This window comes from Ursus arctos, unplaced genomic scaffold, assembly GCF_023065955.2.
Source record: "Ursus arctos isolate Adak ecotype North America unplaced genomic scaffold, UrsArc2.0 scaffold_5, whole genome shotgun sequence".
Lineage (NCBI taxonomy): Eukaryota > Metazoa > Chordata > Mammalia > Carnivora > Ursidae > Ursus > Ursus arctos.
Genome location: NW_026623067.1, coordinates 3,509,325 through 3,525,809, shown reverse-complemented (window position 1 = coordinate 3,525,809; position 16,485 = coordinate 3,509,325). Strand labels below are relative to the sequence as shown.

Sequence of the window (16,485 nt, the reverse complement as noted above, 5' to 3'; positions counted from 1 at the left end):
ACAATTCATTAGAAAAATAGCCCAAAAGAAAACTTTCACATAATTTTTAAAGTAAATACAGGGGGAAAAAAGCATCTGGTAGAGTTCAACAGCAACTTGTGGTTTTTCTTAAATCTCAGAAAACCAGAAATGAAATGGACATTCTGTATCTATTAAGAATTATATACCAAAACCAACTTTTAATAATATATTCAGTGGAAAAAACTTGAACACATTACTTTTAAGATTAAAAAAAAGAAGAAGAAAGAAAAAAAGACTGCCTGCCATTACTGCTCCGTACTAATGGCCCAGGTCAATATAAGATAAGGAAAAACATGCTTAATGCACAATTCAAAATTATAAACTAATAAACGGAGTTTACCCTTAACTTGTTATTGCTGGTGTATAAAGAGTGTGTTTGAAGTAGCATTGTTATATAAATGTTTATTTGTATTTAATATAGCATTGTTACCTAACCAATTTATTGAAGCTAATCATTATTTATTTGATTCATTCACTTATTCAACAAGTATCTATACAGCCTATTGTAAGCAAATAACATTCTCTTTTAAGTTAGACTAGAAATGACGGTAAACTAGTCTGAGGAGCACTAAGGAGATATATCCATGGATATAATGGTTGATTGGATATGGAAAGTGAGAGAAGAGAGGATTCACAGATGTCTCGTATGTTTCTGGTTGAGGCAGCCAAGCGGAAGGAGAAAACTTTGTCTTTTTTCTTGCTGTACTGTGTATTTTACAGAGACATAATATAACAGTTTCTATACTGAGAAAGAATACTTGGTGGGAAAGTGACAAAAGGACTTCAGCAACATGTGTATTCTCCTGAGCTTTGAACAGTCCTGAAAGTACTACTCCTGTGGAGTAGGGATGTAATTCATAATGGCCACTGCTTAATCTTAGTGGATGTGGCAGCCTATTGCCCGTCAATGATATTACAGCCATTTTCCTTTCTACAAAGACAGAGAGGAATGCCTATAGGAATTAACTAGACAGTAACCTCCCAGTTTTTAAGTCATGTTGGCTTTTAGCAAAATATACTCATGGAATGTAAAATACAAACTCAGTCCACCTTACTATGTCCATATAAATCAACTTGATCAAAAAGTTGATTAATTGAAGCAGATTTTTCAAAAAATTTAATTAATTTAAAAAATAAATACCAAGATTGTGAGAAGAGTTGGCATCATGAAATAATGAATCATGGAACACTACATTAGAAACTAAGGATATACTGTATGGTGACTAGCATAACATAATAAAAAATTATTATAAAAAAAAAGAGTTGGCATCATGGTACCAAAGAAAGAGTTCAAATAATTATGCATTCATTCAAAGAAGTTGTACACCTTTTACAGACAATCCCTGACTTACAACAATTTGACTTACAAATTCTTGACTTTACAATGGTGTAAAAGTGATTCAGTAGAAACCATACTTCAAATTTTAAATTTGGTATTTTTGCAGGATAACAACATTGGTACTTTAGTCTCATGATGCTGGGCAGCAACAGGAAGCCACGGCACAGCCTCCAGTCATCCACGTGATCACGGAGGTAAAGAATGATACGCCCACAACCGTTCTGTACCCACACAGCCAATCTGTTTTTCACTTTTAAAAGGTGTAGTGTTAAATAAACTACATGAGGTATTTAACACTTTTTTTTTTTTATAAAATGGGCTTTGTATTAGATTTTGCCCACTGCAGGCTATTATAAGTGTTCTGAGTATGGTTAAGGTAGGTTAGGATGAATGTCCAATAGTGTCCAATAGTTTAAATGTATAAAGTGCATTTTTTACTTAAAATATTTTCAGTTGATGATAGGTTTATTGGGGTGCAATCCCATCATAAATTGAGGAAGATTTCTGGTCTGTTCCATATATTGAACACGTTTAGGTAAAGGGAACATTATATTTTCAAGGGTCATTTTTTTTTCTGGCTCTGCAGGCCAAATCCCAAATCAATAAGGTTAAATTAGTAAAAAAGCAAATTTCCAGCTTAATCTAATTTAAAAAACAGTATAATGAGCATATATTTCAAAATGTGGAATATATACCTTGGGATAAAACAGATTTTGTGGGAATGTTCAAGCAAGCTTGAACAACTACTACTCAAAAGTATTTGACAGGGATTTGTATACTAGATAAAGCCAGATGTCTTCCAAGGTCCCTACCAACTTGGAGATTGTATACTTCCAAATAAGCAACCTAAAACTAAAACTAATCCCCCAAAATTGTATATAGGATTGCTTATGTTTTATATTTTTAGGCAATAAATCATAATTTGTCTAGCTCCATCTTCAAAATAGACTCTCAGCTCTGTAGGATGGGTATTTTCATACCCATTGAAAATAATAATGACAATAAAAGAAATTACATAAGTTGACCTTTGTTATGTAGCTAGTTAATTGGTAGAGTGAAGATAGGTGTAGCTAAACTCATTTACCTTATCCTTGTAAATAAGCTATAAAAATATAATAACATGATAAAATGAATTCTGACACAGGAGTTTGGCTACTCAGAAATAAAATAAACTTGACCATTTCTTCAGAATTAAAAGCATCTCATGAATTGTTTGCATTAAGCAGTTCTCCAGTTTCCATCATCTCTTCAAACTCCTTGTTCTTTAATCTTTCCCTATCATCTTCCTCAGTGCCCCTTTCATGTCTTTGTTACGTAATGTGTAGATGAAGGGATTTAGAGTTGGGGTGACAATTCCATACAGTAAGGCCATGAACTTCTCCCGGTTCTGGAAGGTGGCTGCTGTGGGCTGCAGATAAGTGGCCATAGCAGTGCCATAGAAGAGAAACACCACCACCAGATGGGAAGAGCAAGTCCCTAGGGCCTTTTGGCGACCTTCATGGGACTTCATCTTCCACACAGCCTGAGCAATGCAGCTGTAGGAAATAAGAATGAGAGTGAGAGGCACCAGGAGTAAAAGTGCACTGACCAGGAAGAGTTCCATCTGATTAAATGTGGTATCCACACAAGCGAGTTTGAGGAGAACTGGTACTTCACAGAAGACATGGTCTATGACGTTCCTTCCACAAAGGGGAACCTGTGTGATAAGCACAGTCTGTACCAGTGAGCTAGCCAAGCCAGTCAGCCAGGTGGTGGCCGCCAGTTGCCGACAGACACGTGGATGCATGAGAACAGTGTAGTGCAAAGGCCAGCATACTGCCACATAGCGGTCCACAGCCATGACTGCAAGGAGAATGCATTCTGTAGAACCCATTGCCAAGGACACATACAGCTGACCAACACAGCCACCATAGCTAATTGTCTTTTCTGGGCCCTGCAGGTTAAACAGCAGCTGGGGGACTGTGCTGGTGGTGTAGCAGAGGTCCATTAAAGACAAGTGGATGAGGAAAAAATACATTGGGGTGTGGAGCAGGGGATCCAGATGAGCCAATACGATGATGGCCATGTTGCCAAGCAGAGTCAGCAAGTAGAAAAGCACAATGATGACAAAAAGGGTCATCTCTAACAGAGGCTGCTCAGAGAAGCCCAACAGGAAAAATCCAGCAAAGGAGCTGGCATTACGAATAACCATTACCTTTCACTGCAAATATGAGACTGAATAGAAATCTATACGGTCATCATCTTTCCTGGGTGCCAACCTAAAAGAGGCAAAGAGAACACATTCCTCTCCGTTTTTGTTTTTTTTTAATGATTTTTTATTATATTATGTTAGTCACCATACAGTACAACCCCCGGTTTCCGATGTAAGGCTCGATGATTCATTAGTTGCTTGTAACACCCAGTGCACCATGCAATACGTGCCCTCCTTACTACCCATCACCGGTCTATCCCATTCCCCCACCCCTCTCCCCTCTGAGGCCCTCAGTTTGTTTCTCAGAGTCCATAGTCTCTAATGTTTCATTCCCCCTTCTGATTACCCTCCCTTTCTTTATCCCTTTCTTCCCCTACTGATCATCCTAGTTCTTATGTTCCATAGATGAGAGAAATCATATGATAGTTGTCTTTCTCTGCTTGACTTATTTCACTTAGCATTATCTCCTCCAGTGCCGTCCATGTTGCAGCAAATGTTGAGAACTCGTTCTTTCTGATGGTTGAGTAAAATTCCATTGTATATATGGACCACAACTTCTTAATCCAGTCATCTGTTGAAGGGCATCTCGGTTCCTTCCACGATTTAGCTATTGTGGACAAAGCTGCTATGAACATTGGGGTGCATATGGCCCTTCTCTTTACTACGTCTGTATCTTTGGGGTAAACACCCAGTAGGAGAGCACATTCCTCTCTGAACCATAAATAAGCACTTTAAATTTAAACCCTCACCCTCTCTTATGCCTACATTAATATTTTCTTCCTGCCTTCCTTAGGATTTTTGTCATTTACTTATTTTATATATTTACATCGCCTGGAACCTTGACTACTCCCATTTTTTTTTTTTACCTCTGCCTTCAAATATGCATATATCCCCCCTATTTTGAAAATCGGGAACAGAAATTTTCATTCTGAACCTAGCTAAGGACCTCATGTATGTTGCAGCATGCTTGGAGCTTTGTTGGAAGGCTCCATCTGCCAGATCCTTATTACCAAAGAAATTCCTTAAACATCATCCTAATATAGAATAGGCAGGAAAACAAAAGTACATTTGACCACTTTAAAATGGATTATGTTGGTATATTCACAATGAACACCATCCATATTTTACTTTCCTAATATTTTTTAATCAGTTTATACTTTCTGAAAATTTAATTGAACTATAAATGTGTTGTATGGCACATTTTGTCTACATAATAACATTCATATATTGGAAAAGGACGGAACTATTTGAGATATTTACATGAAATCCAAATAGCATTGTTTTCAAGTTAGCACTTCCTCCACGACATAGAGGGAACAGATTGGTAGTTTGGGATCTATGTGCAAATAGTTCTTTCAATTAACTGACATAAGAGAAACATGTATCTGTCTGGTAAAATACTGAAAAAAATCATACTAGCTCCCCTTAAATCTAATTAATAACGGAAAACTTTATTCAATTCTGTATTTATTATAAAAGAGCCACAAATAAGTGATTGCTTTACTTCCCATAGAGCCTCTTGTCGTGAGATCTATGGACACATACACGTGAAGAGAAATAAGGGCATTGTTACTGACATTGTTTACCTGAGGTCAAAAAGCAGGCACCGGCAAAGGGAAAATGAGTCTCCTCCTGGAGTAGACTCTCCTTCGTCTCTAAAATGAGCGTGTAAGGAAGTAACAAAGAGGGATATACAGTATGTTTACTTGGCTGAGGTCACTGGGGCAAAGAACCCCAAGGAAGTAATTAAGACGCGTGTTCACTAGTGTATAGTTCATCAGGAATCACTTAGGGAAAAGGATGCCTGTAGGATAGACATTTGTGTCAGTCTAGGGGCGCCTGGGTGGCTCAGTCGTTAAGTGTCTGTCTTTGGCTCAGGGCGTGATCCCAGCGTTTTGGGATCGAGTCCGGCATCAGGCTCCTCCGCTGGGAGCCTGCTTCTTACTCTCCCACTCCCCCTGCTTGTGTTCCCTCTCTCACTGCCTGTCTCTCTGTCAAATAAATAAATAAAATCTTTAAATAAAAAAAAAGAAAGAAATTTGTGTCAGTCTAATCTTACTACTTAGCAAGGGATTATTTGCAGTTTTCAGCATTCAAATAAGATGACCAACTTATTTCACTAAGCATTACAATTTCTAGAGCTATCCATGTTGTTGCAAATTGCAAGATTTCATTCTTTTTAACAGATGAGTAATATTCTAACATATATATATGTATATATATAATATCACATCTTTATCCATCCCATTTATTGATGGACACTTGGGCTGCTTACATAATTTGGCTACTGTAAATAATGTGTAATAAACATAGGGGTGCAGATATCTTTTCGAATTAGTGTTTTTGCATTCTTGGGTAAATACCCAGTAGTGGAATTACTGGATCATATGGTATTCTATTTTTCATTATTTCAGGAAACTCTATACTGTTTTTCACACTGGCAGCACCAGTTTGCATTCCCACCAAGCATACATGAGAGTTCCTTTTTCTCCACATGCTCACCAACACTTGTTTCCTGTGTGTGTTGGGGGGGTGTTTTAGCCATTCTGATAGGTGTGAGGTAATATCACATTGTAGTTTTAATTGACATTTCCCTGATGATGAGTGATGTTGAGCATCTTTTCATGTGTCTGTTGGCCATCTGGATGTCTTCTTTGGGGAAATGTTTGTTCATGTCTCTGACATACACCCTGTCTTTTGATTGGAGCATTTAGTTCACTTAGATTCAAAGTAATTATCAATAGGTATATACTTATTGTAATTTTATTTCTGGTTTTATGGTTGTTTTTGTAATTCTTCTCTGTCCTTTATTTTTGCCTTGCTATCGTCTCCTGTGGTTTGAGGCTTTCTTTAGTGATATGCTTGGAATCCTTTAAATTTTTTGTGTATCTGTTATAGGTTTTTTATTTGTGTTTACCATTAGGTTCACATATAACATCTTATGAATACAGCACTCTATATTATGTTGATGGTCACTTAAATTTGAACCCATTTTAAAAGCACTAAATTTTTACTCCCCTCCCCATGTTTGATGAATGTGATCTCATAGTTTACATTCTTTTATTTTTACTTTCCCTTGACTGATTTTTGTATTTATAATTGATTTTACTGCCATTGTGCTTCAACCACCATACTGATTTTATAATCGTTAGTCTACTACTTTTTGTATGTTTGCATTAACTTTTAAATGTTTTCCTTACCTATTATAAATAATGTTCCTACTCCCGATTATGGTCTTTTCTTTCCACTCACATAATTTAATGTTTTTTGTAATGCTGGTTTAGTGGTGATAAACCCCTTTAACTTTTATTTGTCTGGGAAACTCTAGATCCCCTTCTACTCTGAATAATGGACTTGCTGGGCATTCTTAGATGCATGTTTTTTTCTTTTATTCCATTTTTTTTCCCTTTGAGGGCTTTGAACCTATCATGCCACTCTCTTTTTGCTGTAAAGTTTTTTTAAAAGATAGCTGATAACCTTATGGGCTTTCCCTTGTTTGTAACTTTTCTCTGCTCCTTTCAAAGTTCTCTATCACTACTTTTTTAAATAAAGATTTTATTTACTTATTTGTCAGAGAAAGAGAGCACAAGCAGGGGGAGAGGCAGGCAGAGGGAGAAGCAGGCTCCGTGCTAGGGAGCCTGATGCAGGACTCGATCCCAGGATCCTGGGATCATGACCAGAGCTGAAAGCAGATGCTTAACCAACTGAGCCACCCAGGCATCCCTCTATCACTGCCCTTTACCATTTTAACTGTTATGTGTCTTGGTCTGGACCTCCTTGGGTTGATTTTGTCAGAGGCTCTCTGTGCCTCATGGATGTGGATATCTGTTTTCCTTCTTCAGGTTAGGGAAATTTTCAGCTATTATTTATTCGAATAAATTTTTTTGCCCCCATCTCTCTGTCTTCTCTTTCTGGGATCCTTATAATGCCAATGTTATTAGGTTTAATGATGTCACCTAGTTCCTTATTTTTTTATTATTTTTTTATTTGTTATTCAGCTTTATTACTTTCCATTACCCTGTTTTCCAGATCACTGATTTGCTCTTCTGCTTCCTCTAACGTTTTATTGATTCCCTTTACTGTATTTTTTTAAAATTTCAGTTATCATGTTCTTTATTTCTAGTTCATTTTTATATTTCCTATATCCTTATTGAAGGTCTCACTAAGATTTTCCATTCTTTTCATAAAGTGAGTATCTTTATGATCATTACTTTGAATTCTTTATCAGGCATATCCTATCTCTTTCATTTTGTTCTTTTTTTGTGGCTTTGTCCTGTTCTTTTATATGAGAGATACTCTTCTCTTTCTCCATTTTGTCTGACTCTCTGTTTCTATGTATTAGGAAAGTCAGCTATGTTCCAGATCTTGAAAATAGTAGCCTTATAAAGAAGAGGTTCTATGGTGCCCTGTCATACAATACCCCTTACTCCCCAGACCAAGCACTTCAGGTGTGTTTCCTATGTAGGTTGCATGTGCCCAACTCTTGTGGCTGAGCCATGTTTATTTTCAGTCCAGTTGGCTGCAATGGCCCAACACAGTAGGCAGGGTTTTGTTCCTGTGCTGTTAATGGGCCTGTCTGGAGCCACCATGGGCTTGTAGTTGCCATGTCAGCAGTCAGAGCTGATGCCTGCCTCAGCCTATTTGCTGGGACCGCAGTCACACTGAACTGCAAGGCCCTCTCACTATGCTGCACCCAAGAGACTTTTGTGGCTGTGCTGATTTGGCTATCAAACCAGATGCCTACTCCCAGTCCATCTATTGAGACTGCAGTCACACCATCTTGCAGGGTGCTCTTCCCTATGTTGTCCCCTGAAAGGCTGTCATTGGTGGGTGGGACCAGACAGACGAGATGCCTGCCCCCAGTTTACCCACCAGAGCTGCAGTTGCACTCTCTCTGTGCTGCCAGCTATAAGATTCAGCTGCTAGGATGGTTGGTGCACTGGTCTGATTATCTTCCCCTCTCCCTAGGGCGGGAGTCACTTCCAATTGGTGCCTGTTCCTGTTGGAGTTGCTTCCAGGGTGTTTGGGGGGCAGTAATCACTTTGGAGGGAGACCTACAGAGTGGGGTGGGTTGATTGGGGTGGGTCTGCAGGGGAAGATGTGGGTGAGGGGCATGGTGTTAGCAAGGGAGGTGAAGGGCATTCCCGCCAACCCCGGCAAATGTCTGGCTATCTAGAAAGTGATGCCTTTTTGTTCTTGGAGAAGTATTTATTTACTTAAGATTGGTACATAAATCTCCTCTTGCATATTCCAGGCACTTTTCGAACTGCTGCTTCCATGTTGCATCTCAGCAGGGTTATTTTTTTAAGCTATCTCTTTAGGGGTGGAGACTCAGCTTTCTATTGACCCCCAGCTCTCCTGGAGCTAAGCCCACTGATTTTTAAAGTACCTGGAGTTAAGGCCCACTGTAGAAACTCACAAATTTAAGCTCCACTTGTTATCAAGGCCAAATCTTATGGGGACTGGTCTTCGTGCAGGTCCCCCACACCTGGGGTGCCAGGTGTGGAGTCTTATCTTGGTTCACCATGCTTATGGTGCCCCTTGTGTTTGTGGTTAGTCTTGTCACATGCTTGTTTCCCAATTCATCTGCCCTTCCTGTCTTTTCTGATATGACCTCTTCTCTGTAATTAACTATGGAAAATCTGTTCTGTCTCCAGGTCTTTTCAGAGTTAATTGCACTAATGTGCCTATTATATCAGTGTGTTTGTGAAGTGAAGTGATCTCAGGATCTTCCTACTCTGCCATCTTCCCAGAACTCCCAATATGCCTGAAGTTAAGACAAACCCTCTTCACAATCCTTCAGCAGAGGTTCCTAGTAATAGATTAAATTAACTAGTATGTTGTGAACAAAGCTATATGCACAAAGTTTACTTTTTTTGTTTGTTTTTGTTTTTGTTTGTTTTCCTAATCTTTGAACAGAATCCCCTGACTTACCATTGGAGAAAAAGACAGTGGGTAACTAAACTTGATGCATTTCTTCTTTTTTAATGACTTTCAGCTTCCCCTCTCAGAAAGGTCAGTATCAAAACATATTGCTTACCACAGCTTACAAACAAGAATTTCCAATACATGAAGAAATAAAAATTTAAGTAAAAATCAGGTTAGCAGAGGGTCTGGTCACTGGTCTTATATTTTAAAAGTTTATTGAGTAGATTACACCTCAAAAGTGAGATAGATAGTTATGAGTGGAAATTTTTGGCATTTGAAATTTAGAGAGCAGTGTTGGAATAGGAAATTATGTCATATATCTATGGATGTCCATTGCCCTATGAAGGTTCCAGCATCTCCATGTCTTCAAACCTTACAGGCAAAAATACGTAGACTATTCTATACCTTTATGTCCATTTATAGTGCTTAACCCAAATCACAGAGTCGTCATGTTCCAAAGAGGCAGAAACACTCCCCTGGAGGTCACTATTCTGTATCATCTTTGTTAGTGTAAGATGATGAAGCATGAGATTTCTAGTGGGGAAGCACAAGTTCATAATCATGCTCGAGGGTACAGGAAGAAGGCCTGGTAACATAAGTCATCTTGACAAGGGCATATTCTGTTTCTGACCCATTTCTAAATGGCTTCACTCGCTTTGTGGTAGAGTCGATATTCTCATAACCATCATCATTGGAGCTTAGGGAGGGCCTCCGATAAGGTCTGTGACTAATGACGGAGTAGCACAGTTCCTCAGAACCACTGCCATTCTCATTTTCCTGCCAAGCACAAAAATAGTAACAATCATAAATCAAGGATCCAGGACCATCCATCAGATTTAAGCTCAGTGACCGCACCTCCTTTCTTATTGTCTGACGGTAATCTTACACAGCAGGTATCCAAAACCCTTTCTCCAAGTCCTAATACCTTACAGACTTCATTTTAGCAAATATGTACTGTGTTCTAAGCTACTATTCATTATTCTTTCATTTCACTTCAAATAACAAAAGAAAAAAGAAGGATATTATTACCCTTCTGAGTATCTAAAAGAAAGTCGTTGTATACATTAAGTCACACATATTCAGACATAATATATGCAATAATCATACCTCAAGTAAGTAATTAATCAAACTACATAAAAATCAAGTTTCATAAGCAATTTAAAATTAAATTTCTGAGCTTAAATACATCCTCAGTTACATAGACCATGAAAGAAAAATGAAAACACTAAGATATTATATTGTAATTAAATCAATAAAATGCTTGTGATGTAATATTAAAAGGAATAAACACTTTTATGTCTATTAATTTCCACCATATTTGTAAATATAAATGCTAATTCCTGGGCTTAAATATTGGAAGGCAACATGGAAAACAAAGGAATTAATGTTTTATGGTAGTTAAATAATATGTGTAAATTTATTTCATTTTAGTTTTGTTATGGTACCTTTGAAAATTAAAATAATAAACTTCAGTAGAATTGGGTCAACAATAAGAATTTGCCAGTCACTAAAATCAGTTAAAATAATGTTTTTTTTAATGTTCTCTGTTTCTTCATTAAAATTATAAAGAAAATTATTTAAAGCATAAAATACATTGATAAGCTCATTCAGAAATTACAAGAAAGACCTACAGCTATCCTTAAATAAAGTCATCTGTATTTTGACATTTATCACACAAATTAATATTTTTTATTACCTGATTAGAAGTAGATGAAACTTCTTTACCTGAAGGATTAAGAAAAAAAAACAACAAAACTAAGATTTTTTGAACTATCACAAGTTGGAGGGAAAGGGGAAAATGATAAAATGCAGTGATAAAACTGCAAGGAAGTCCACCATCCAAGTATGTGACATTATCTCATGTTATTACTCAGGTTCTCAAGCGGAATGACAAGATCAGGAAAGAATAAATGTTAATATATGTGAATATATGTAAAAAAATATGTGAATATATGTTCAAGAAGCATTAATACTATGTTTCTGTGTAATTTGCTAAAATAAAGTAAATTTGCTAAATGAAAGTAGATTTTGGAATTGAGTAATAAAATTTTCTTCACAAACATGCCATGACAATAAAGTACGGCAAGTTCAAAGAAAGAACAATTATGTGTGAAATTTAAGATATAAATTCTATAAAACTATCATAAGGAAATCTTTCTTTTTGTCATAAGGAAATCTTAATTCTTACAGATAAATAGTTATAGCAGAGATAGACACTGAAGTAACAAAATTAACTATTTCAAATTAAATACAAATATAAAGATTCAGGTTAACTGCATCTATGAATGCTAAAGTAATTTATATTTTTGTTGTTAATCTGAGATCCACAACTAGTATTTTTTTAGAGAACTATTTCTTGATTTGTTCATGTTCATTTTTTTAAGTTTATTTTTGTTTTTTTTATTTCCCTTGCCTCAGGAGACATACCTAGAAAGAAGTTGCTATGGACAATGTCAAAGAGGTTACAAAACTAAATGACACATGTGGAATGATAGAAGATATTTGCAAATGACATATTGATAAATGGTTAGTTTCTAAAATATATAAAGAACTTTTAAAACTCAAAAACCAAAAAAAAAAAAAACAAATAATCGAATTACAAATAGGCAGAAGACATGAATAGACATTTGTCCAAAGAAGACATACGAATGGCCAACAGACACATGAAAAGACGCTCAACATCATTCATCATCAGAGAAATGCAAATCAAAACTACAATGAAATATCACCGGACACCAGTCAGAATGGATAAAATCAACAACATAAGAAACAACAGGTGTTAGTGAGGATGTAGAGGAAGGGGAACCTTCTTGCACTCTCAGTGGGAATGCAAGCAGGTGCTGCCATTTTGGAAAACAGTATGGAGGTTCCTCAAAAAGTTAGTCTTCATTTTACAGTATAGTTTATCCAGTGTAAGTATTGCTACTCTGGCTTTCTTCTGACACTCATTTGCATGATAAATGTTTCTCCATCCTCTCACTTTCAATTTCCAGGAATCTTTAGGTCTGAGATGAGTCTCTTGCAGGCAGCGTACAGATGGGTCTTTTGTTTTGTTTTGTTTTTTTCAACTTTTAGAAACTGTTTATTTTCTGTCAACTTTATTTCAACTTTGCCTTTTTGGAAGAGCAGTTTAAGACCACACAGTGGTTATTCCTACCCATTCCGTGGCCTGAGCAGTGGGAGATGCAGACCAGTCTTTAGTGGCAGGCTGAGCACTCCAGTCTTCATTAGGAAACTACTGAAAAGGCACAGAGGGCACCTGCATGCCTTCGGACCAGTTTGTGACTTCAGGATGAGTAATGGTGAACTCAGGAGCTGGAGCAGTGCATTCACCCTGAACTCCCTCCTTGGTCACAGCATTTTTAGCAGGGGCCTGCTCTTCCTTTTCAATCTCTTCAGAATCTCTGTAGAAGTAGAGATCAGGCACAACCTCCCATGGGTGTGCATGGGAAATGGTGCCACTCAGGCACAGAACTTCCCTGGGGCCAGCATCCACCACATGGGACCTGCTGAGTGAGCTCTCTTGTTGTTGCAAGGGATGACGATGTCCACACAGCACGGGGGAGAGTCTGTGTTACACAGAGCAATGGTAGGCAGGTTAACATAAGACACCTCTGTGACAGGCTGGTGTTCAGCCCTGGGATCAGGAACCACCAGAAGTCTCAGCTCCCAGAAGGCTGCCTGGATCTGGTTCCTGACAGTTCCAGGAGTGAAGCAGCCAGAAACAGGAGTGGCTCCAGTAGCATCAGCAAACTTCAGCACAGCTGTCTGGCCAGTATTCCTGGATGATATGACACTGATATCAGCTGGGTTTCCAATGGCAACAATGGCATGAGCTGCCAGCAGAAGCTTCTCCCAGGTTCTCCTCAGATTCGTGATGTAGATGCCATCACTTTTCCTTTTGTGGATGCACTGTTCCATTTGGAAGTCAAGGCTGGTGCCACATAAGTGTGTTCCTGCTGCAAGGAATTTGAGGACACCCTCTCCATTCATTTTCAGGACATCAAGGGCTCTGAACTTTGTGAAAGTTTCCCCGTAAGTTATGATGGAAACACAAACAATGCCATAGGGACCCCTCCTTGGGTACTGTGGAAAGGGATGGGCTTGGTCTGTTTTTGTTTTGTTTGTTTGTTTTTGTTTTGTTTTTGTCCATTCTGACCCCTTATGTCTTTTGATTGGAGCATTTAGTCTCCATGTACTTTGAATGTAAATTCAAAGTAATTATTGATAGATATGTACTTGTTGCCATTTTATTATTTATTTTGTGGTTGTTTCTGGACATTTTCTCTTGTCCTTTCTTGTCTTTCTATTTTTAGGCTTTGCTGATTTCTTTAGTGATATATTTGGATTTCTTTCTCTTCATTCTTTGTATGTTCATTAGTGGTTTTTGATATATGGTTGGTATTACACTTGTATGCAACCTCTTTTGCAAGTAGAAGTCTATATTAAGTTGATGGTCATTCAAGTTTGAACCCAGTCTTTTCTCCTTTCCTCCCACACATTTTAGGTATATGTTGCTATATTTTATATCTTTTTTTGTTTTTGGTGTGAGTTCCTTGGCTGATTTTTACAGAAACACTTATTTTTTTTACTGCTTCTGTTTCCTGTCTTTATACTGTCACTTCCGATCTCTCCTTTCCACACAAAGAGTCCTCTTTAATATTTCTTGCAGGACTAGTCTACTGGTTATGAGCTCCTTTCATGTTTGTTTGGGAGACTCTTCATCTCTCCTTCTATTCTGCCTTGTTGTATAGAATATTCTTGGCTGCATATTTTTCCCATCCAGCATATTGAATATATCATGGTACTCCCTTCTGGCTTGCCAACTGTCTGTTGAGAAATCTCAAGCTAGACTTATGGGTCTTCCCTTGTAAGTTAAGGACTTCTTTTGTCTTGCTGCTCATGAGATTTTTTTTCCTTCATTGCTATATTTTGCAAATTTAATTATAATATTGTTGTTCTTCTGTTTTTGTTGATTTTGAAGGGAGTTCTCTGTGCCTCCTGCATCTGGATGTCTGTTTTCTTCCCCAGATTAGGGTAGTTTTCAGCTATTATTTCTTCAAATAAACTTTCTGTGTCCTTTTCTCTTTTTTTTAAGATTTTTTTTTTTGAGAGAGAGTGAAAGAGAGCATGAGCAGGGGGAGGGGCGGAGGGAGAAGCAGACTCCCTGCTGAGCATGGAGCCCAATGTGGGGCTCAATCCCAGGACTCCAGGATCATGATGAGCTGAAGGCAGACGGTTAACCAACTGAGCCACCCAGGTGCCTCCTTTTCTCTCTTTTCTTCTGGGACTCTATAAGACAAATATTATGTTTGATGGAGTCACTGAGTTCCCTGAGTCTATTCTCCTTTTGCATAATTCTTCCTTCTCTCTTTTGTTCAGCTTCACTGCTTTCCATTACTTTGTCTTATAAGCCATTAATTTATTCCTCTGCTTCTTCTGACCTGCTGCTCATTGCATCAGGCCTGTTTTTAATCTCATTTATTGTATTCTTCATCTCTGACTCATTCCTTTGTATACCTTGTGTCTCTGTGGTAAGGGTCTCATGGATGTCTTCTCTTCTTTTCTCAACCCGTGTGTATCTGTATTATCATTGCCTTGGATTTTCTATCAGGCATGTTGCTTATATCTGTTTTACTTAGATCTCTGGACCAGTCCTCATGTTGTTCTATCATTTGAGATAAATTCCTGATTTTGCATTTTGTCTAAGTCTCTGTCTTCTTTTGTGTGTTAGAAAAGCCAGCTATGTCTCCTGCTTCTGAAAATAATGGCCTTGTGAATATGTCATGTAGCACCTGGTACATCAGGGAGTATCTCTGGTGTGAGCTGTGTACGTTTTGCTGTTGTGTTCTGGCTGCTCTGTCCTTCAGGCCAGTCATCTGCAGAGGCTCTCCTTGCCTGCTGTGGGCAGTGTTTGGTCCCTGACCTGAATATGGTGAGTTTTAACGAGGTGTGCTCTAGTCTGCTTGTGTAATGAGACTTGACACCACCTCCACTGGAAGGGAAGTCCTGCAAAACTCCTTAGTCAAGAGACGTGTCTTCTGGGGAAAGGGACCACTGCACTGGGACTGAGGCAAATGTGACTGAAAGGTGCAGTTCCACCAGAGCACAGGGGTGTGGGTCTTGGGGTAAGCAAGTTAGGCAGCCAGTGTAGGGACTGCACTGCTTCCCACAGATGGATATGTATTTAGGCCCAATTATTTGCCTGCCTTCTCTCCAGGAGCAGCACTGTGCCCTCCGGGCTCTATTCCAGCCAAGCTCAAGCCTTTAAAACTCCGAGTTTTAAGCCTTGCTGGTAGCAAGACCTCATGATATTCAGGTACCCCCACTTTCCAAGCCAGTGGCTTTGGGGAAACATTCTCCTTGTGCATTCATCTGTTTGCTCCTCTCTCTCTCTTGCCCTTCTTCATGAGCAGGTTCCCTCCCTTTCACAGCACCTGTGATCTGTTCTCCCCTAAACCACATCTCTGCACTTCCTACCTTCTTAAATATGGTTTCTTCCTTCCCTTTAGTTGTCGAGTTTGTTCTGTCAGTCTTCAGGTCTATTTCTAGGGTATTTAGGATGATTTCCTTGTTATCTAGTCATGTTCATGGAATAAGGCAAGCCCGGGGTCCTACTCTGCTGCCATCTTCCTGATCCCCACAACTAGTATTTTTTTTTAATTAACAATCTTGAATGAGAGAGGTCACAGAACACTAAATATGGCAAAAATACCAAATTATAAGCGGAATATCAAGTAATTCTGAAATTTACAACTTAATAAGCTTGATAGTGACCTTTAGTCACTATACGAGGCACATCTAACAGATTCTGCAAAAACAACATGCTGATAGTTTCTCATAGCTCACTATTTTCAAAAATAAAATGTCATGTTCAATGCACCAATTTCATGTATGGGACTTTATTTATTTATTTATTCATATAAAATAATTTGATGAAACAAAATTTCAATCTTAATATTGTTTTATAATCATGAACTGAGGGATGTCCCCTCTCACCTCTTAT

The 16,485-nt window shown here is 38.2% G+C and overlaps 2 protein-coding genes and 1 pseudogene across 2 annotated transcripts in view; all 3 read right to left on the bottom strand.

Annotated features, from left to right (window-relative positions):
• Positions 1 to 2,624: 2,624 nt before the first annotated feature.
• On the bottom strand, positions 2,625 to 3,551 carry LOC113247504 (olfactory receptor 2G3-like). Its single transcript, XM_026488597.2, has one exon. The coding sequence runs from the start codon at positions 3,549 to 3,551 to the stop codon at positions 2,625 to 2,627; it is 927 nt and encodes a 308-aa protein (XP_026344382.2).
• Positions 3,552 to 9,699: 6,148 nt separating this feature from the next.
• Positions 9,700 to 16,485, bottom strand: part of GCSAML (germinal center associated signaling and motility like) — a 51,548-nt gene continuing 44,762 nt past the window's right edge. Inside the window, exons 4-5 of the mRNA XM_057307194.1 lie at positions 11,176 to 11,204; positions 9,700 to 10,256 (exon numbers count right to left, since the gene is read on the bottom strand). Of these exons, the coding sequence (XP_057163177.1) occupies positions 10,014 to 10,256; positions 11,176 to 11,204 (272 nt within the window). The 3' untranslated portion in view covers positions 9,700 to 10,013. The remainder of the gene's footprint in view (positions 10,257 to 11,175; positions 11,205 to 16,485) is intronic.
• LOC113247471 (40S ribosomal protein SA-like) lies at positions 12,610 to 15,358 on the bottom strand (annotated as a pseudogene).

Coding starts and splice junctions, on each gene's coding strand:
- LOC113247504 (XM_026488597.2), bottom strand. CDS start 3,551: ATGGTTATTCGTAATGCCAGCTCCTTTGCTGGATTTTTCCTGTTGGGC.